This window comes from Engraulis encrasicolus, chromosome 23 (assembly GCF_034702125.1).
Source record: "Engraulis encrasicolus isolate BLACKSEA-1 chromosome 23, IST_EnEncr_1.0, whole genome shotgun sequence".
Taxonomy (NCBI): Eukaryota; Metazoa; Chordata; class Actinopteri; order Clupeiformes; family Engraulidae; genus Engraulis; species Engraulis encrasicolus.
Genome location: NC_085879.1, coordinates 1,889,935 through 1,912,970, shown reverse-complemented (window position 1 = coordinate 1,912,970; position 23,036 = coordinate 1,889,935). Strand labels below are relative to the sequence as shown.

General features: G+C 44.4%; 1 protein-coding gene across 5 annotated transcripts; it reads left to right on the top strand.

The window, feature by feature from the left end:
• The first annotated feature begins 462 nt into the window (after nucleotides 1–462).
• On the top strand, nucleotides 463–22,618 carry rraga (Ras-related GTP binding A). 5 transcript variants are annotated; one of them, XM_063190486.1, is made up of 12 exons: nucleotides 464–585; nucleotides 1,166–1,340; nucleotides 1,512–1,630; nucleotides 2,816–2,915; nucleotides 3,828–3,894; nucleotides 4,422–4,644; nucleotides 6,694–6,789; nucleotides 9,101–9,223; nucleotides 18,179–18,270; nucleotides 18,714–18,829; nucleotides 19,385–19,533; nucleotides 21,877–21,969. In XM_063190486.1, exons 3-11 carry the CDS (start codon nucleotides 1,604–1,606, stop codon nucleotides 19,486–19,488), a joined length of 948 nt encoding a protein of 315 aa, XP_063046556.1. In that variant the 5' UTR covers nucleotides 464–585; nucleotides 1,166–1,340; nucleotides 1,512–1,603; the 3' UTR covers nucleotides 19,489–19,533; nucleotides 21,877–21,969. The 5 variants fall into 5 exon arrangements, with proteins under 5 accessions (XP_063046557.1, XP_063046556.1, XP_063046555.1 ...); XM_063190485.1 differs by having other exon boundaries at nucleotides 1,155–1,340; XM_063190484.1 differs by having other exon boundaries at nucleotides 1,119–1,340.
• The last annotated feature ends 418 nt before the right edge of the window (nucleotides 22,619–23,036 follow it).

The window sequence follows — 23,036 nt, the reverse complement described above, 5'->3', positions numbered from 1 at the left end:
GTTTTACAGAGGCACTAGAGCAGAGATGTCAAACTCAGGCCCAGGGCCCAAATCTGGCCCGCATGAGTTATTTTATTTGTCCTGCGAGATCATTTCAAATATGTGTAACAATTGGCCCACATACACCATTAATGTATAGTATTACAAGAATTGACATTAAATTTGCTCATATTCAAAGCTCACCCATGCAACACAATATGTGTGGGCACTTTTAGGTCTAATATACAATGGGGAAGTGTGTTATATAGCTATGAGTAATAAGCGCATGCACGCCCAATTTCAGTAGATTTTACATGAATATTGAGTTTGGCTCGTGACCGTGGCAGGTTCTGATTTTGGCCCTCTGTGCCAGGCCTAGAACTTCCAGCTCAACAGCTGTCCAGTTGTTTTTAGGCACAGGCAGTGCACGGAGTCGCAGATACATTTCCCAAAGCATCGCGAGACTTATCGACCAACTGCATACTGGTGATTAGTCACGTGTCGTATAATGGCGATGTGTGTTTTTTCCTCGGTGCATTCTTGAAATTGTGATATCTGAAATACAGCAATGGGACGAGGACACTTACTCTAGAGCATTTAAATAAGGTATGTCGATTAAGTGTTTTTACGAAGTACCTGCCTGTGCATTTCTTCAGAATAATCACATTCAGTTAATAGAAAATGGCTCGTGGTTGAATAATTTCAAGTGTTGAGTTTGGCTAATCTAGCAAACTACAAAAGCAGCTAGTCTGGCATAAGTTAGCGAAGTAGCATTGAAGCTATAAACCCAATTGCATAGGAAATAGCTAGCTAACAGTTCGAGAGTCCTGTTGTCATCCTTATTGTCATACGGTGTTATTATTAATTGTTTGTGTCATTCTGCAATGTAGGCTATTTTTTGTGTCATAACTGGTGATGGTACTGCTGGCTAGCTACTGATTTAGCCTGACACAAAATAAGTGGTCTGGAAGAAAGATCTCTCCAGATCCATTTCTCTACTTCGTTACACTACAAATGTCAGTCTTTTTCTTATACTAGAGTGGGATATTGTGTTTTCCAAACAGTTCAAAAGGATACGATTAGCAGCTGTTTATTGTGGCTATTGTTGTGACATTTCTGTATGACTTGCGTGTAAACAGGAAGTTGCTGATGAAGTGTCTCGTGACAAAGTTCAGTTTTTTGACAGCGGTCCTGCACCATCTCGTGAAGTCGAAACAGAAGCGCTTTCCCTCCCCAACCCCCTTTCTTGTCACACGACAGCAGTTCTGCTGTCAGCTGACTGTTTCGGAGCATAGGTGTCAACCTCTTCAAGGCATTCACAGCTGGGCACCACTGCCCCACGCTCCAAATTATTGCTACAGGTTAGGTGATGTCCTATAATGATAATAGGCCTATAGACTGAACCAGAGTCGAACTAATAGACTTAGCATCTCTTACGAATACAATATGCGAGACTGGAGCTGACAGTGGTTTCACGTCGAATTGCGTGATGCTGCTGTAGTGTTTTGAGCTCTGATCTGTTTTCTCTGCAGTTTATCCGAACACTCACGCCAAGGCCCCTCGAGTTGGAGAGTGTTCCGAGTTTGGCCCTGTACACAACGCTCGCTGTCTCAAGGCAGGGGAAATGACGAGTACAGCCATGAAGAAAAAGGTAATCGCCCTGTTTGTGTTTGTCAAGTACAGTGTTAGTATGTGTCTTGTTTACTTACCTACCAAATAATACAAAATCTTAAAAGCTACTGTGGTCGACAAATGGTTACATCAGTGTAGAGTTTAGCACTGTGTTTACATGACTTAGTGCCCAGCAGGTGGCGGTGTAGACATTTGTTTAGTCTCCTAAACTTCATTAGTAGTCCATGAAAGTAAGATTCCTCTTTACTGTTTGACACACACACACACACACACACACACACACACACACACACACACACACACACACACACACACACACACGCACACAGCAAATCAATGTTGTTCCTCTCTGTCTTGCCTTTTGCCTCGGTCACACAGTACAGGTCGACTTTTTTCAATATCCTGATTGCAAATGAGAGAAGAACTGTGCATTTCAATATCTAAACTCCCACCCTCTCCTTTTGCTTGTGCCATCATGCTTGCTGACGCCCCGTCTCTGTGGATAAAACAATAACGTCTCCCAGCTGTTCACATCACAACTTTTATAACTAATGATGTTATATATCTGACGCGTTTAATATCCCACTTCAGTCTTTGGCTTTGGCTTTTGTTGCTACATTTTCCCTGATTTGCATTCAGCACTTTTGTTCAAGTCTTTTTCTTGTATTCTGCATTTTCTGCTTTGGAATTGTGTATAGTGAGACATTGAATAAGACGAAGCCTTCACCGTCACCTGTTTTGGAGCAGTTGTAGTCTAATAGATAAGGGGATTGGCTTTAGCTCAGAAGGCTGCAGGTTCAAATCCCACCCTTCCACTGCTTACCTCACTCCATGGCTGAGGTGCCCTTTAGCAAGGTGCCTAACCCCATACTGATCCAGGGAGTGTAACGAATCCTCTGTAAATAGCTAAGCTGCGGCCCTGTCATGGCCTAATGTTAGAGCACTGTGTTACTACGCCGGCGACCCAGGTTTGATTCCAGCCCGGGTCATTTTGTGATCCTTCCCCGTCTCTCTTCCCCCACTCCTGTCTGTCCTCCACTGTCCTGTCAAAAATAAAGATATGAAAAGCCCCAAAAATATATATAAAAAATACTAATATCTAAGTCGCCTTTGATAAAAGCGTCAGCTATATTTGATGTAATGTAATGTAATGTAATGTAATGTAATGTAATGTAATGTAATATATTCCTTGTGATCTCTACAGGTGCTGCTGATGGGGAAGAGTGGGTCGGGGAAGACCAGCATGAGATCAATCATATTCGCTAACTACATTGCCAGGGATACGAGAAGACTTGGGGCCACTAGTAAGCATCTCTCTCTCTCTCTCTCTCTCTCTCTCTCTCTCTCTCTCTCTCTCTCTCTCTCTCTCTCTCTCTCTCTCTCTCTCTCTCTCTCTCTCTCTCTCTGTGTCTCTCTCTCTCTCTCTGTGTCTCTCTCTCTCTCTGTCTCTGTGTGTCTCTCTCTCTCCCTGTGTAATCAGACTTGCGTTTTTCTGTGTATCATTGTTGTTCAATCTGTTCCAGTATCACAATTATTTACTGAGAAGTTTCCATGCATACAGTGGGTCCCAGAAGTTAGTAAACCCCTCACATTTCCGCAGATTATTATGTAAATCTTTTCATGGGACAACATCGCAGACATTTCACTTTGACACAGTGAAAAGTAGCCAGGGTACAACTTAGGGTGTTTTCACAGATTTGGTCCCTTTCATTCCCTTGCGAACTCAGACCTGTGACATTTAAAGCTAATTTGTCTATCTTGATATCATCAGACCACACAGCATGGTTCCAGCAATCCATACCCTTAGTCTGTTTATCTCTGATGAGACCAAGATAAACAACAACAAATTTGCTTCACAGTGACATAGGCACTGTTATGACCCGACTTATCAGGGGGTCGTGACAACTTCTATTTTTTTCCCATTCTGCTATACAGTATGTTGTGGTAAGTGAAGCCAACAGAGGGGCAGTTGTCCTGGGCCCAGTGAAGGAGAAGGTCCAGAATTGGGTCCTCATTACATTGTATGTAGTGGGTGGGGGCCCTTTTAGATGAAGGAGAAGCTGAATTTGTTGCTAAAGGTTTTCAAAGCTTGTTTGCATGCCTGTACGCGAGAAAGAGAAATAGCATTTGTCAAACCTTACTGCAGGTGTCCAGGAAATGGGAGGCTGTGTCAAGGCTTAACGAGGTGTGTGAGCGCTTTCTTTTTCTCTTTGCAGTCGACGTCGAACACTCCCATGTGCGTTTCCTGGGAAACCTGGTGTTGAACCTCTGGGACTGTGGCGGGTAAGCAGGAAGTCCCTGATCTCTGACAGCTCACCAAATCAAATGGCCGTGGCACGACCCAGCATGAGGTCATGGGATGTCTGGGAATACAGTTGTACCGATTGCAAAGCTTTTCAGTCTGCTGTCAGAATGCACATGGGATGGGGAGTGGTTTCTCTCGTTACTGATTTAGTGCGTTTCAGTGAAGGCTATGTTCTTCAGACTAGTAATCGACAGATGCTTGTTGAATTGCCTCTACAGTATAATATGAACATTGACATTTGAATGCTGCGCCATGAGTTTTGTAAATACAAGAAAAATGACGTGCCCATCACCACACTTGCAGTTATCTAGTGCCGAATGTCATGCTACTCTGATGCCAAAAATGTGACCAATTTCCTAGTTCCTTTTTCCACATGACATGGGTTTCATCAATATGTCACAGTGACAGCCATTACTTTAGAGTACCACTGTTCCATGCTCACCACCCGTGAAAACCCTCATGGGCTGGTTGTGCTCTCTCTCTCTCTCTCCCCCTCTCCCCACAGACAGGACACGTTCATGGAGAACTACTTCACCAGCCAGAGGGACAACATCTTCCGCAACGTGGAGGTGCTGATCTACGTGTTTGACGTGGAGAGCCGCGAGCTGGAGAAGGACATGCACTACTACCAGTCCTGCCTGGAGGCCATCCTGCAGAACTCCCCCGACGCCAAGGTCTTCTGCCTGGTGCACAAGATGGACCTGGTGCAGGAGGACCAGAGAGATCTGGTGAGGCATCAGGCTGCATTAGTGACTTATAAAAGGAGACGCACAGAAACATGCCTACTTTGGGTATGCAGAGTCTAGCAATATACACAGTGTGTGCATTCCAATATGCAACCTTGTGTCCTCCACTTGGGCTTGTGGCCTCGCCCCGCCTCCTGGCCCCTCCCCTCAGTGGAGAAAACGATACATTTTCCCAGCTGTCAGCCTAGCCACAACAACTTTGGGGGACTGTTTTTCATTCACCATCCCAATTGCAAATGAGAAAATTACATAACAATTGATCTTTTGGGAGATATTGAAATATAATGCTGTTGTCAGTGATGTCGTCATGACATATTACTTCCTGGGGACCATTCCATCAACTGCGTTAATCTCAAATCCGAGTTCAAGTCGCTAAACTGCGCTATTTTTAGACACAGATCCGTTCCATCAGTCTTGCTAACCTGAATCTCGGCTGAGTTGCCAAGGTAAATTATGCTCCAACTCAAACCTGGTAGCTCCCAGGTTTAACACCAGGCTAAATAAATCAGTGTTTCAAAGAATTTCAACCTGTAGGAAACAGTGTCACCACCGGACCATTCCGCATATTCCTGCCAGCATTTTGCAGATCAAAGCGCACCAGTCTCCCAATTTAAACAGTCTTTGGGGTGATAATTGCAGTTAAAACGACAATAATTACCATTATCTTTAATCTTTAATGCTAACTATTTCTGATAGTTAGCACATTTTTAGAGAACTTTTATTGTCTTGATAATAAGATTAGGATCGAACTATTTCTCACATGGAGATGAAAGTGTAGATGGCTCAGTGGGCAGGTGCGCTGCATAATAAGCAGGCGCGCCGGGTTCAATTCTTGCATGGGGACATGTTCAGAAATGAAACTTCATAATTTGCCTATTCTCTCCTTTGATGTCGCTTTGTGGCTGGCTTCATTTGCTATCAAGCAATAGGCCTACAGTTAAATATAGACCTTTACATTTTACAGCAGGATATAAAAAACGCCTTCACAACCACCTTGTAAACGCTGACGCTTGGAGTTTGCATTGCAACTATTCAACACATGATATCTGCCCAACGTTTTACCTATTTATTTTATCCTTAAACAAATTACTTTGAAAGATAAAATTAAAACAGCTTAGATGGTGCAAGCATTTGCATTTTTACGCATTGAAATGATGGCATTCTGGGTTCGGACGAGACTTTCCCTTTGATGATTGTGTTATGATCTGTCATTGCGCATGGTAGGGATTGAACGCGGGCCTCTCAATCAGAGTGCGGTTGCATTACCGCTCACCTACAGATGCTCGCATCACATCTCCGAGTCCACAACATGATCGCATTTTCGACAATCGTTGATCTGGACCTCCCATGTACAACGTGCACGAGTGCAACACCAGCTTTGATGAGCGTGGCTGAAGTGAAACTAGCCAAGGCGCAGCTGATCTTCAGTGGTGGAACGGTGTCAGCCTCAGCTGTTTGTTGAAACTCGGCTTTTGCACGTAAGTGCAGCTGCATTCAGCGCCAATGATGGAATGGTCCCCTGGTATGAGGCCACAAGCACAACTGGAGAATGCAAGTTCACATATTGGAACGCACCCAGTGTTGCAGAATACAGAGTTTGGAAGCATAATGAAGCTAGTTTATGGGTAATAAACTCTCCCAACTCACAAGGTCTTCTGCCTGCTGCACAAGACTGACCTCGTGTTTCTGTTAGCTGAAGGAGGACCTGATGGACCTTCAGGGGTGGTACAGGAGCTTAAGGTCCATGGGCCTTTACTCTATGAATGCCATGATGTATATGATGCCATGTAGTTGGCAGGGCAGGATAGTGGGTTAAAGCCAAACCAAGCACATATTTATAAAATTTTTTGGCTCAATGATTTCACTAATGTCAATTCTGTTATTTATTAAATACCGGTAGTTATAGTTAACAGATCTTTTGTGTGCCTTGTAATCTGCAGCTTTTTTTTCATTTGCCCATTTTATCACATATTGGTCTGTTTGTCCGTATCAAGTGAGTTTCTTCATGGTCCGTTTTCCTCCCTGATTCAGATCTTTAAAGAGCGTGAGGAGGACCTGAAGAGACTCTCCCGCCCCCTGGCCTGCACCTGCTTCAGAACTTCCATTTGGGACGAGACCCTCTACAAGGTGGACACACACGCACGCACACATGCATACACACACACACACAGTGTATGGTTAAATGTATTTTAATTACTTTCTCTAAGTAAAGGTGGGTAGAAGAGTGCAAAGAGTAGAATGTAAGCATCCAGACCTTAAATCAAAAGGGTTAGGCTGGGGACGTGCTTGCTGTGTGCCTAAAACTATGCATTCAACCACGTGCAACCGAGTGCACATGCCTGCTTCAGGATGACTAGATCACTTCGCACGATACTGGAGTTATCATCTAGGGGGCTAACAGGGCTCTTGTTAATGTTTTTCACCACTGTTTAACTCTACTGCCAACTCAACATGGAGGTTTGGAAGATCGCCCCACACCTATCCTGCAGCACGCATATCCTACATTGTGCGCGTGTTCTCTCATAGAACTTCTAATGCATGTGTAGTAATGGTGTCCTGGTAATGCAGCTAGCCCCACTACTGCTACTGCTGGGAAATGGACCCAATCAGATGGATTAGGCTCCCGCTATGTCAGTGTCACACCCAAGATAACATGAGAGGTGAGAGGTCAGGGACTCTAGATGAGTCTTATGGCCGCTGCAGCTGCCTCTTCCTCAGTGGAATTTCACATGCACGCGATAAAGAGATAAGCTGACTCACAGACTGATGTCTTGGCACCTCGTCAGGAGAATGTGAGGAGTTGGCAGCGCTTCTCCAGAAGTTCAGAAGTTATAGTCTTAATACTTACCTATTCTCTAGAACGGATAGCACAACTTTGGCCCATCACAAAAATGAAGTGCAGTGTTTTTATATCACCAGGAGGACACTGCTTACTCACCATCAGTCCTCTGTAGAGTACAATTGAGAAACTTAATTAATCGCTAAAATAAAGGTGTCCAGCAGTATACACATAGTACACAATACATAATGCACAGATCCAACATATCACTCATTAACACGTATTTACATACATATTTACATACATATTTACATACATATTTACATATTTACATAGATACACTGTACGCTCTACAGCCCCCTACGTTGGGGAGCCCATGGGGGCGTTGCGAAGGACACAGCTGAGAGGGGGGACACTCAGTTGCAAATCGAGGGCAATAGTCCGTTTTATTTTTTAAAAATTACAGGGGACCATTGACAGACTTATGAGGGGGTGTTGGGAGGTTTATAATGAGTACTTTATAGTACATTCTTGCCTATCACTCACTCAAGAACTTCACCTGACATGTGCCGTTTTCTCTAGCCTAGTAAACCAGCCCCACCCGCCAGCGGCCAAAATTACTTTTTGCCTGCAAATGGGTCTTGCCTCAGACAGTGCCCCAGGCCCTAAAACTGGCGGACCAATCACAACACATGAGATTTGTTTTGAATCTTTGGATGCAAATTGGTCAGAGCATTTGACAAACAATCTTCCTATGTCTCACTGATCGGGGCCAGACTAAATATTCACATTTAATCTCACATTTAGTCTGTCTTGCCAGGCTACGTTTTCTCATAACATACCGTAAATAATAGGGATGGTACAAACCGCACCGAAAACCGAAACCGCACAATTCACACACCATACCGAACCGTGAAATGCAGTCCGTGGCAAACCGCAATTCTACTGCCCAGAAAAATATGTAAAACAGAGATTCTAGGCAAAGAAGGTGGATCTAAGAAGAAGCGTCATTTTGTTTCTTTTCCGGTATCCACTTTATGTTGGGTGAACGTCCCTTTAGGAGACCTTCGGAGTCCTGAGGTTTAGAAGCAATGAAGTCCCCTTAGCGCTGTAGATGGCGGTAGCGCACGTCTTGCGCAAACACCTCAAAAAGAGAAGAAGACGTAGGGGACAACGCCCCCTTAGGAGACCCAACTTGAGCACACGCTTTTGCATTGAGTGGGCGTGTTTTGCGTTTGATTCAGTATTTTTGTTCTAGGGGTATCTTATCCAGTCTCTCTGATTAACACATTGACCTATAAGACCAATCAGATGATGACACAATTAAAATCACACCATTTTCACATTATCAGCCTACACAAACCATATGTAGGATATTTAGTGATAAGTCTGATTCTATTAGCCACTTGAAAGAGGGCATTTGGAACGCTCAGACAGCGCATATCAGCTGACAACAGCTGATTCAACTTGCGCATCATCACTTTATAATTGCAGTCATATAAATATGGATTAATATTCCCAGTGCATGAACTAAAAAAATGAACTGTAGAGAACCGAAAACCGAGACCTTGATACTGTGATATGAACCGAACCATGAATTTTGTGAACCGCTCTACCCCTAGTAAATAACATGTTTTTCTCTGCTTCTGATTGCTCCAGGCCTGGTCCAGCATCGTCTACCAGCTCATCCCCAACGTGCAGCAGCTGGAGTCCAATCTGCGCAACTTCGCCCAGATCATCGAGGCCGACGAGGTCCTCCTGTTCGAGAGAGCCACATTCCTGGTGAGAACACAGATTAATATTCTGAGGGGGCTTTGCTTTTTTAGGTGTATTCTTTGAGTGAGGGTAGGGTAAAATTGAATTTGCAGTGCAATGCCCACATGGTAATAGGAAAATGCAGAAAACTTTATGTTGTGTGATGGCTTAAACGAATACTTCAGTGTAAAATGAGAAAAGGCAATGTGAAAAAGTAGAAACATTCTTTACAATTCAACCGCAACGTTGTGTTTTTCTAACACATGTTTGTTCAGCAAGACGGAACAATATAGTTGGGATTCCTTCCATGTATCACATGGCATCAATTTTAGGAAAGTGGTACATTATACTCCGTCGTAGGTGGTCAGAATCCATGAGCCAATTCAGTGTGCGCCAGTGAAAATCATGGCGTGCGTGCGTGCGTGCGTGTCGGCACTCCATAAATCATTAAATCATCAGTGCTCTACCCAACTGGCAAGTGAATGTTTGGGATCGCTGCATAGTATACAGTATGGGATTACAGGGTAGTGGAGTCGGAATATGAGAATACCATTTCCATGGTAGATGGCTGTGTTTCAGTTGTCTGTCAGAGCTGTCGGGATCTCACCATGACGGCCTCTATGTCCTCTCCTTAAAGTCTGGGGGCCTTTTTTATAACGGGTGCGTACGCACAAAAGACTGCGCACGCCAAGTTCACCGCAAGGTTTGGTATTTATAGAAAAAGAACTTTTTTACTCATGCGTACGCCCTTAACAGAAGACCAAACGCGAAAAGCGCGACCTCGGGAGGTAGCTGGAAGAACGACCCGAAATTGGTAGGGTCACGTGTCACGATAGCCACTTTAACATTAATCCAGTTCGCAACGAAAAACGTGATTGTTTGTTGTTTGCTTGGTAATGGTGGAAAATAATTAATAGGCCTACCTGGCCTATCCATAGTCACATGCATGTATTGTAAGGAAGTAACTGACGCTTCAAATTTTATATTTAGGGTTCATTACATTTGGAAATACCCAAATCACTCACGGGCCTTTCCAGTATATCTGTAGGCTATAATCGTGTGTGCGTTCCAACTCTGCAAGGAATTACGCCAACATTTAAGCCAGTTGCAGAATCATCTGCTCGAGTCCCACGTGCAGCTGTACTAATAGAAAGATAATGGTTGATTTTCTCAGCCATTCGGCATACAGACAAGCATACAGCCAAGTGCCATACTGATGGACAGCTTCGTTTCTGTTGTTGCATGCCATTTCTTTTTCATGTGGTTCGTCAGCAAATGAGCAGAGGTGTGCATTTCTAAGACTGCTGGCCTTATAGACTGATAATGCACGTTTATAATACACACATTAAATAAATACAGACTAGAAAATGCCCATAGATGTCATGCTGTCTGTGGATGTGTCGATCGACAGTTGGGGCGTCTCTTTGAACTGAAAGCAGACAGCTGCGTGCAGTGACCAACGGTAAACCCGGTGCATATGAGGTGCCATGGGACGGCGAATAGATTATCTACCAGTGAATTTCACATGGGGACATGCCATGTGAGATGTTCCCTTGACGCAGCTATGTTTCCCCTTGTTCACAACTCAATTAGTACTACATGTCCATGACTTGGCAGGTTTATGTCCATGCCATCCCTTATTTTATTAATTTTTATTTCTGGTATAGCGTGACTTTTGCGGACATAACCATCCACATGCTGCAATTCGAGGGATTTTGTTTTTTGTACACTTCCCAAACTTAACCGCTCCACATTGCCCAACGTTCTCTAGGCCTATCTAATAAAACGGTTTGCTCCACATGTGGTAAATAGGCTATCTCGTCTGCTTTGCGCACACCGTCCACAGATATAAATATTCATTTTGGGCGTTTCACTGAATATTCATAGATATAGATATGGGTGTGTCCACAGGTGCGCACATATGCCGCAACTTCAGAGTCAGTTGGGATTTATAAAGGGAAATCGACGTGGAACATGCATGCGCCATGCTTTATAAATCTGAATATTTTCTTGCGTACGCACATCCTGAGTTTCGTGTGTGCGCCATCTTTTGGCGCATTTCTTCCACAAAGTTTTATAAATGAGGCCCTGGGTACTTTCAGACTTGTGATGTACTGTAGAGGTCCTTTCACTCCCTGGCCGCGTCCTTGGAAACCTCATTCCTGTTGAAGAGGCTTGGATGTCCTTGGATGACCCCTGTATGGATGGACTTAAAGTCTGGGTACTACCGAGTTGTGTGATGTGTTGTAAAATGTCCTTTCCGCCCTTGGCAGTGTCCCGCTGAGGAGGCTTGGATGTCCTCGGACGACCCCTGTTGCAGGGTCACTCAGGGTCATGGACGATCCTTTAGCCGAATCCTGCCAAAGACGACAGTGTTGACGCTGTAGCTGTGCCAAGCACAGACAGAGCAGCAACACCCCAAATGCCAGATTACCACAGAGACAGGCGAATAAGGAGGGGGGACACGTTTTTCAGGAGGTACAGCCAGTAGGGAGATATCTGTGGATGAGTTATTGGATATTTAGAGGAGGACACAAGGTTGGGAGGAAGTGGATGGGGTGTCTGAGGTAAAGGGTAGTGAACCCTCAAATCATTGGTTCAGGTCACCTCAGGCCAGGTCGCACCAGGAGGAGAGGAGAGTACTGTGCACAGAGAAGGTTTGTGATTGCCGAATATCATGTATCAGATCGGCGCAAGCTTCTCCTTGCAGTCTGCCGGGAGAGGGAGGAGATTATGGCTTATTAGGCAACCGATGCAGGGTCAGTCCTGCCGAGATGGCTGGGTGTCCTCGGATGACCTGATGGCGAAGCACCGCAGTGGAAGACTCTGTCCCCGACCTCCGCCAAAGGCAACAATATCTATGCTGAGCTGAGGCAGAGAATGATTTGGCTTTCCAGGAACACCACAGATGTGAAATCGCTATTACCAGAAAGGTTGAGGGAGAACCATGAAGAAAGGCAAAGCTTAAGTTAGTATGGGAACCTGAAAGGACGAGGCATTCAAATTGCACAGAAGGCCTAAAAAGGAGGGCAGCTGATGATCATTTGATATTAACTGAGACGTAATGCGGATATTTTATCTGTTTACATAAACACGGCATGTGGATAAAAATAAGAACACCACTGTGACCAGTGCGTTTGATATTTTTTTAAAACTTGAATTTGTAGAGATTTCTTAGAAAGCCTTGAAGAGATTTCTTAGAAAGCTCTGAAGAGATTTCTAAAACTCTGTTTTTGTGTAAATGAGAGGCCAAAGCCAATGCATTTTTCAAAGATATCCATATAGGTATAAAGAGCATCTTAGGCCGGGGATATGCTTACTGCAGGATACGCGTGTGCGGACATATTTGGTTCATACAAATTGTATTTCAGTTTTGCATTTGGGAGAAGACCTACACAAAGTAGGCAGACACATGAGTGTAGTGCAATATTGACAAAACCATGAGGGGCGATCTTCCAAACTTCCATGTTGAGTTTGCGTCAAACAATGGTGTAAAACAGAAATGAGAGCCCTGTTAGCTACCTGCCCCCTAAGTGATACCTCCAGTGTCGTGCAAAGTGCACAGGTCGTCCTGAAGCAAGTATGTGCACTCGGTTGGTGCACTTGTCAGTCCATTGCTGCTGACATAACACAAGCCATTTTGCAGGCACATGAGGTTCATTCATTTAAACATTTAAATAAACAATTTATCTTATTATTCTTCGCAATCAACTATATTTTAATGTGTTCTTAAACTTATGTTAGCATATAGGCCCAGATAACGCAAAATCTTTTTTGGGACTGAGACAGACGGAAGAAGTGGAACAGAGAATAGCACTCATGTTAAGAAGGGTATCCATTGTCCAAAAATCTGCTGTTACTCTTTCTTAATCATGTTATAATTGATTACAATTATTTCCCAAGAATATTCCAAAGAAATTTGAGCAAGCAATCACTCATCATTGCTATCATAGTTTTCCATGAAAGCCATTGACTTGTTGACAAACGGATGTATCGGGAGAGAAAAAAGACTTCCCGTATGCGGCCGTTTCTGGTACTATAATTATGATGTTTCACAGTTCATCCTGAGTATGTGGGGTTTTTTTTACCAACTAGTCTAAACTAATGCTTCCCAAACAATAGTTGGGAAATCATGGCATTTGGTCTTTGTATTTCATCAATCATCTCAAACACACTCTTGTGGTTGGTTGGTTCCTCAAAGGAGCAGGGCCTGTATCTGGACAGTTCTTTTGCTGAAAAGATTGAAGGAAAACAAACATCTTCTTGAATGCCTGCTCTGTTGAACTCCTCTGGTTTGAGGAACTTTGCAGAAAGGTTATAGATGAGGGTGGTGGGAAGACAGATGAAGATGTGAGGCCTACAATGTAGGTCATCTGGGGTTGTGTGTATGTGCGCCTGTGTGCGCATGTCAGTGTGTTTGTGATTGTGTCTGTGTCTGTGTGTGTGTCAGTTTAAGTGAATGTGTGCACATGCCAAGGCGGACCAATGACCGATGCGCTCGTTTATCAAAGCGTCTCCTCCCTGTAAGACAGCCAAGTGGAGGAGGAGAAGGAGGAGTATGAGAGGAAGAGGAGGAGATGAAGGCTCAGCAGGCCACCAGACAGCTGTTCATAAAACCTTTACCACACTTCCTGACTGCCTGTTTGTCCTCTGGTACTCTGGGCCTTGTTACAGCACGTGTCAGTCTTATTGACCCCATCTGCACTCTGGGATCTAGACTAGGCTGTAGATCATACTGACACCCTCGGGTGGAGAGCAAAATGTATTGGGACAAGTTGAGAAACATGCAAGCCTTTAAAATGATTGATAATTAATTCATTAAGCATTCCATTGTCAAAATTAGGATTTTGTCTTGATGTATGGCCATGTTGGACCATGATGTACCGGCCTTGACTCACATATGAACTTGACTGGAAGAACTTGACTGCCCTTCACAAAGTCCTAACCTGAACCCAATCAATGGAACACCTTTGGGATGAAGTAGAGTGGAAAGACAGCGAGCCTTCTCGACCAAAATCAGTGTGTGACCTCACCTATGCGGTTTTGGAAGAATGGTTAAAAAAATCCTACAAACACACTCCTCAACCTCAGCCTTCCCAGATGAGTTGAAGCTGTAATAGCTGCAACCTTCTGAGTTAGGAATGGGACGGCAGTTGAATATGCGAGTCAAGGCAGGTTAGCGAATGCCAGAGATTCTAAGAGTATATCTTATCCAGTCTCTGGTGAGTGATTTTGGGAGCATAGTGTATTTCCAGTTGTCGCAGACTGATACAAAGACATACCTCTCCGGCGGCATAGGACTACATCGGACCCGTCTGCCTCGCTATGCCGACACCGAAAGCGACGCTCAAGAATTAGGAAAAGGGGCAAACGAGGTGGCGTCGAGACACGGCTTGCAGCCAACCCAACTCGTCCAGCAATACCATCAATTCTCTTGGCAAACGTCAGATCTCTGGACAATAAGATGGATGACATACGGCTACTAAGATCAGCGAACAAAACCGTGAGGAACTGCTGCGTTACGGTGTTCACCGAATCATGGCTGAACGACGGCATACCCGATTCGGCTTTACAACTGGAACAACTAACGTGCCACCGAGCGGACAGAGCCCTTGCAGAGAAAAAACGAGGGGGAGGAATATGTGTCTACACACATGATGCTTGGTGCAATAATGCTACGGTAGTACAGAGGCACTGCTCTCCACGAGTGGAGTTCATGATCATCAAGTGCCGGCCCTTCTATTTACCCAGAGAAATATCCGCTATCCTATTAGTCGCCGTCTACCTCCCACCCAGCAACAACGATGGCGTCAAAAGCGAGGCACTGAACGAGCTGCATCGGGGCATCAGTGAACAACAAGATGCACACCCAGATGCCTTCACAGTGGTACTGGGAGATTTCAACCACGGAAATCTCAAAACAGTACTTCCAAAATTTCATCAACATGTCAACTTCCCAACAAGAGAACAAAACACCCTGGACCTCGTTTACACAAATCAGAAGAGAGCATACAAGGCAAAGCCCATCCCCCACATTGGATCATCAGACCACACGACAATTCTGCTACTGCCAGCTTACAGACAAAAGGCAAAACTCACCAAACCAGTTCAGAAGGAGGTGAGAAAATGGCCTGAGGGAGCCATCTCACGACTTCAGGACTGCTTTGAAGCCACAGACTGGGACATTTTCAAAACAACTGCCACCCACAGCAATCACATTGACATTGAGGAGTACACAGACACCGTGACCTCCTACATCACAAAATGCATCGATGATGTTCCAGAAATAAAACACATCACTACCAGGGCCAACCAGAAGCCATGGTTCACAGGAGACGTTCACCGACTGCTGAGGGCCAGAGACAAAGCCTTCAGAGCAGGAGACGTAGCTGGCCTAAAGACAGCAAGGGCTAACCTGTCCCAGGGCATCAGGAAAGCAAAAAAGGAATACTCAGACAAAATAACAACACACTTCAAAGACAGCAGAGATGCACAGAGCCTGTGGCAGGGCATACAGGCCATCACGGACTATAAGCCTGCACCACGAAGCTGTGACAACAACACCTCTCTGCTAAACGACCTGAACAGTTTCTTTGCCCGCTTTGAAGCACAAAATGACACTCACCCACAGAAAACTCCCTCTCCCCCCCATGATCAACCCCTTTACCTGTCCTCTGCCAGTGTTAAGAGGACACTGGCCACCATCAACCCACGCAAAGCAGCTGGCCCAGACAACATACCAGGCCGAGTGTTGAAGGATTGTGCAGAAGAGCTGAAGGATGTCTTCACAGACATCTTTAACATCTCTCTGGAGCAAGCAGTCATCCCATCACTTTTCAAAGCTGCTACTATCATACCTGTGCCGAAGAAATCATCACCATCATGCTTCAATGACTACCGTCCTGTAGCACTGACGCCCATAATCATGAAGTGCTTCGAACGGCTAGTCCTGTCACACATCAAAGCCACCCTACCCCCCACCCTAGACCCCTACCAGTTCGCATACCGAGCCAAGCGATCCACGGAGGATGCAATTTGCTCTGCCCTCCATCCAGCCCTCACCCACTCATATGTGAGAATGCTGTTCATTGACTTCAGCTCAGCATTCAATACCATAATACCACAACAACTCATCAGAAAACTGGACAAACTAGGTTTCAGCACCTCCCTCTGCAACTGGCTGCTGGACTTCCTGATGCAAAGACCACAAGCAGTACGGGTAGGGAACAACACCTCGAGCACCCTGACCCTGAGCACGGGGGCTCCGCAAGGTTGTGTTCTCAGCCCCCTGCTGTTCACGCTGCTGACACACGACTGCACAACGACCCACAGCACTAACCATCTAGTGAAGTTTGCGGATGATACAACACTGGTGGGCCTCATCACCAAGGGCGATGAGACTCACTACAGAGAAGAAGTAGACCTGCTGGCCAGATGGTGCAAAGACAACAACCTCCTGCTGAATGTCAACAAGACCAAGGAGATTGTTGTCAACTTCCAAAGGGTCCAAAAACAACTGCCACCACTGACCATCGACGGCGATGCTGTGGAGAGAGTGAGCAGCACCAAGTTCCTTGGAGTGCACATCAGCGACGACCTCTCTTGGACCACCAACACTACATCACTGGCGAAGAAGGCCCATCAGCGTCTCTACTTCCTGCGCAAACTAAAGAAGGCAAGTGCTACACCCTCCATCATGACAACATTCTACAGAGGAACCATAGAGAGCGTCGTGTCCAACTGCATCACAGTGTGGGGAGGAAGCTGCACGGAGAAAAACAGGAAGACACTCCAGCGTGTTGTGAACACAGCGAAGAAGATCATTGGAGTACCACTCCCCTCCCTGCAGGACATTTACACCACACGCCTCACCCGGAAAGCACTGATGATCATCAAAGACACAAGCCACCCTGCACACAAACTGTTCAGCCTCCTGCCCTCTGGAAAGAGGTACAGGCGCCTCCGTTCCCGTACCACCAGGCTGGCGAGCAGCACAATGCACCAAGCGATCAAGATGCTGAACACTCAACCCACTCTCCCTCGACTGTCAGCCTCTAGCCAGCAAGGCCACTGACAACCCCCCCCCATCCCCCACCACCATATCTGCGACTGAACATTCCACCTGCACTACTATACTTGTGACTGAACTTTCAACCTGCACTAACTCAAAACATGCACACACACACACACACACACACACACACACACACACACACACACACACACACACACACACACACACACACACACACACACACAAGCACACTGCACTTTCTGCACCAAACCCAAACATACACACACTGACACACACACACACACACACACACACACACACACAGACACACGAACACACACACAAGACGCACACCGCACCTTCTACCTGCACTAAACACATACACACACATACACACACACACACACACACACACACACACACACACACACACACACACTGCTGCTGGTGTACTTGACAGACCTTTTTTAATATTTATTTTCTTCAAAATGCTACTATTACCATGTCAGAACGCTATAAAGGACTTTTTTTTTTTTTTAGGAAAAGCACAAAAGCACAACAAATACCTCTTAATGTATGTCCTCTACAAGTCTTCTGTTGTCCAGTCTTGCACTTTAAATGTCTGTATGAGCACTGTCTATGTCCATACTGTCTTAAGTCCATGTATAAGTACTGTCTATGTCTATACTGTCTATGTCCTTACCTAGATTAGTCTATGTCTGTATGGGAAAGCAATAAATGTAATTTCAAATTCTTTGTATGACCAGTGCATGTAAAGAAATTGACAATAAAACCTACTTGACTTGACTTGACTTGACATACAGATCAAGATGTCCATTCTTGTCATCTCTCTCACCATCTACACCTCGGTTACACTTGTATTTCACACCCTTTTTCAAACTTGCGTTTTTTCTTTCAACATGTCTTAAATGTCTCGCCTTTTCTGTGTGTGTCTCTTTCCTTCTCAGGTCATCTCTCATTACCAGTGCAAAGAGCAGCGTGATGCTCATCGCTTTGAGAAAATCAGCAACATCATCAAACAGTTTAAGCTGAGCTGCAGGTGTGAAACAGACCTCTTCATTTTTTTACGCGTTCTTGTGTGTGCACGCACACCTTTTGTGTTGTATGTATTGTCTATTTGTCTGTGGATACAATGTGTGGATATTGCTCAAATGAATTTTTTGCCAGCCTATTGTTGGTTTTGTACAATGTTTAGTGCCGGACTCACTTTCTTCCCCTCACACTTTAACATGTTAACATTTATGCCAGGCTTTAGTTCATTTGGGTACAATGACCAATGTTACACCAATGATTGTGTTGCCAGCCTATTGTTGGTTTTGTACAAAGTTTAGTGCCAGACTTTCTTTCCTTAGCACGCTCTGCCTTTTTTTGCCAGCCTTTTGTTGACTTTGTACAATGAGGACCTTAGTGTAGTCTATCCAAACTCCTATTATTAACACTTTGCCGTTCTCACGCCCTCCCACCCTGCCTGTCTGTCCTTAGTAAACTGGCAGCTTCCTTCCAGAGCATGGAAGTCAGGAACTCCAACTTTGCCGCCTTCATTGACGTCTTCACCTCCAATACTTACGTCATGGTCATCATGTCTGACCCTTCCATACGTAAGTACAGCAATCCCTGCTCATCGTTGTTTCCTCGTGTGTGCGTGTGAGGAAAAGCATGTGATATACAGAAAGATTGTATGTGATGCAGGCTGTTTCTTGTAAATATGAACATAATTCTTTAGCTTTTAGGAAGGTTTTTTGTTTATCCTAAAGCATAATGCACTTTGCGTAAGGGTTTTCTATACCTTCTGTACTTCCTACAGTAAGTGGTGGTTTTAATTGAAGAAAGTGAGTTTGATTATGTAACCCTTTTCCTGTTCTCTCCCCATCCTCTCTTTTTTTTTCTGTCCTTTTCCTCCACCATCTCTCTCTCTCTCTCTCTCTCTCTCTCTCTCCCCTCTCCTCTCCTCTCCTCTCCTCTCTCTCCTCTCCTCTCCTCTCCTCTCCTCTCCTCTCTCTCCTCTCCTCTCCTCTCTCTCTCCCCTCTCCTCTCTCTCTCCCCTCTCCTCTCTCTCTCCCCTCTCCTCTCCTCTCCTCTCCTCTCCTCTCCTCTCCTCTCTCTCCTCTCCTCTCTCTATCTCTCCTCTCCTCTCCTCTCCTGGGCACCAATAGCCTCGGCGGCCACGCTCATCAACATCCGCAACGCCAGGAAGCACTTTGAGAAGCTGGAGAGGGTAGACGGCCCCAAACACAGCCTGCACATGCGCATGCGCTAGAGGACATACACACACACACAAGCACACTCACGCACACACACTCAGGTCAGTAAAACACTGAAAAAAAACACACACACACACATACATAGTTTCGGACAACTGGCATATTCTCTTGATGTCTGTCACGCAAATACACAGATTTGACTGTACTGCGACTGAAGCGAAAACACAATAGTGTTTGTACCCATGTAGCAAGGGTGTGTACGCATAGAGCATCTGCTATTTTTACACGCATACACACACTGACAAAAAGGGACAAAACACCCACCTCCTCCCACGCTATGAGCTTTTCAATCAAACGCTCACACGATCTTTTGGGCCAGGGCACGGTGTCAGTTGGAATTTCTCTAGTTGACACGGATGAAGATCAAACAACAAGCACAAGGACACATCTCACAAGTACTTAACCTCCACACCACCACACAGACACAGGCCTCATCGTGGCAAGACTTCAAAGTCAAAGTCGGTTGCCAAGTTTGAAATGAGTCCCAGCAGCTTGTCCGTCCTGCTAAATAGGGCTGCTCTTCAAAGTCGCCCTGCCTGCACTGACTAGACCTGAGACTGGCCTGTCTCGTTGTAGCAGGGGTGGGGAACCTATGTCTCGAGGGCCGAGGCCATCTTATCAGGCCCCCGACATAATTTTTATGTCATGCTGTTTCACATGAAATATGACATTTCTGTTTTTGTAAAGAAATGTTAGAATTGCATTTGCAATACAATTTAGGTTGTTTATATATCAGGGGACCTAATGAAGGTGTGGTCTGTTGTAAAGGTAGCCACCTTAAATATAGGCCTACAGCGCAGGGGGATATCCTATTTTGTGTTTACAGTACGGCCTTTGGAGGACTTGTGGAGAATTTGAAGTGGCCCCTCAAATGAAAAAGGTTTCCCAGCCCTGAGCTAGAGGTTCTGTCTCTGCTCTGAGTCGGTGGTGTGCTGCCCCACAAAGCGCATTTGGGCATAGAAAACAATATCCTTGAAGATTTCACACTCCCCTCTCAATCATGTCATTCTGACTTTCACTTTCAGTCTAAACTCACAGATTAGAGACTCACAGACTCACACATTACTCTACTACCTCCATCCTCTGTAGGGCAATCAAGCATGACCACATGTAATCCTCAATCCAAATAATACACATAAATGCACATTTAGTCATTAATATACACATATAGTCACCCAGAAGCATACATTTAGAAACATTTCCATGAAAGTCCATGTCTGACATCTCATGGTACTAACACTTACCTCAGGTATTAATCCACCCTGTGTGCATGTGTTAACACTCTGCATGCCATTGGTTGGAGTGTTACCTCTGTGTGTGCCACCCTCCGCCATTTACATGGAAAGATGGAACACATCAGTCAGGACTGGGATACCAATTAATTAGTTAGTTAGTTTTGTGAGGTGTCATTCACAATTTAAAATGCAAACATTGCCATTTCACGCACTCTACCAGAGTTTGTCTTAGGTTAATTCTCGGATATCATTTTGAAGGACAATCCTTTGCTGCCATACATGCTTCTGCTAGTACCAGCTTTTCCATTACTGATTCCATACCATTGCCAAAGTGCTGTTACCTATAGCTCTATCACTAATGCTCCCAAATTTCATGCTGCTTGCTATTATATATATATTTTAAATACATGTCAAATATTTAAACACAGCAGTCATTAATCATCCAGTTTAACAATGTTCAGCTACTCGTGGCCAAAGATGTTGCAGTTGGCCATTATGCAATCTGGCTGGTAAGCATGTCTTTGAAGAAGAAGGGCCCTACGCAATCAGAAGCTGTCATAACTTGCAGTCTTGCACAGTGAACGTTTGTGTATCATATGGCGTATTTAAATTATCACAGTAATTGCTTTTGTTTATATTATTTGACAAATGCACATCTGCAGATTATCGCCTGGTTTTACAGTCTTGCCTACACACATATAGACACACATGCGCGTGCACACACACACACACCTCCATCTTGCATGTCTAGTCCTCATATAACCCAGAAGTCTGTCCAAACTTTGAAGTGGTTGTGTAACTTGCGTTTGTGTATGTTGATGTCGTAAATCACAGTTGTCACAACCGTGTGGTTCCAGAAGTGAGATTAATGATCTGGGGTTGATTACCTTTTCCCATTGCAGCCCCAGAATGTGTTTTATCTGTTTTGTAATTAAGCAGCTTTTACTCTGGTTATTAATGATGAAGGAAATTACTCAAGATATATAACTATGATTGATTGAGTCATGGAGCCTCAACTATTGTGGTTTTCCTGGTTTGTTCTGTCTGTGTGTAGAAGCCAAAACGTGTTCATGAACTGACTTTCTTTCTCTATGTGTGTGTGTGTGTCTGTATGTGTATGTCCATGTGTTTTGTGTTTGTGTCCACCAGGGGGCCTGTGCATCGTGCTAGTCTCAGCTGTGGGGGTATGGCTGCTGTCCGCTGTTCTCCCAGCTCTGTGCTGCCAGCCCCTCTCTTCTCTCTCTCTGTCTCTGAGACTATTCTTCATCATCGTCATTGTCTTCATCACTATCCCACAGAGGAGAGGAGCCGCCTCAAACACTGCAAGCTTTTTTTATTTTTTAAAAGATTTCTTGTCTCCACCCTGCGTTTCTGTGCATCCAACTGCAGAAGGGTGGGGGACAGGACAGAAGTTGAGGTAGAAGGGAAAGGGGCTTTATGTTTTGGAATTTTGATTTTGTTTTTCTGTTTTTTAACTTTTTATTTTTTATGTGCCATAAAGTATGTGCATCCCTACAAACAAAATGAAACACAAGCTCACACATAGTGAGCTACCATCTCAGTTCTGTCAGTTCACTGAGGTGGTGATGTTTTTTTCTTTCTTTCTTTCTATCTTTTTTGTTTGTTTGACATTTTGCTTTGTTTTTTTTAGCACTGTCTTCGTGTCCCAGTGTTTACAAAACTCACTACGGTAGTTTGCCAGGAGCACTGAGGATAAATCGACAATAATGTCAAATGAAATCCGTATTAAAAATGCTCTCTTATGGAAAAGAATAAAATAAAAGAGAAAAACACGCCGTATGGTCTTTTCTACAAGAGATGATTATACCTCCCTATTTATTATCCTTCAGTCATGGCTTCAATAAAAACTCAAATCAACCACCAAACACAACGGTGTCCATCTCAGTCTGTTCCCCATCCATCTCACCAATCAGAAACATCAAAAACTTTAAAAAAAAATAATAATAATAATAATAATGAACACCTCTAACCCAGTTGATGATTGATACAATGTCAGAAATAAAAGTTAAATTATAAAATTGAGTATCTAAAATCAAGAAAGAAAGAATGCCAATATGAACAGTTTTTACAGTGCATGCACATCATGTATATTTGATCTGTGTTCTCTTTCAGGCAGCGTATGGGGCTCTCCTATCAAGCAACATACTCCAGTGTCCCTTGAATTCATGCTTAAACAGAACTTGCAAATGCAACATTATGCATAGCAATTTCAAATGTGTGTTTCAAAATAGCATGCTGCATAATTAAACATTACTTTTGGGCATGTGTGTATGGCTTGCATATGTTGC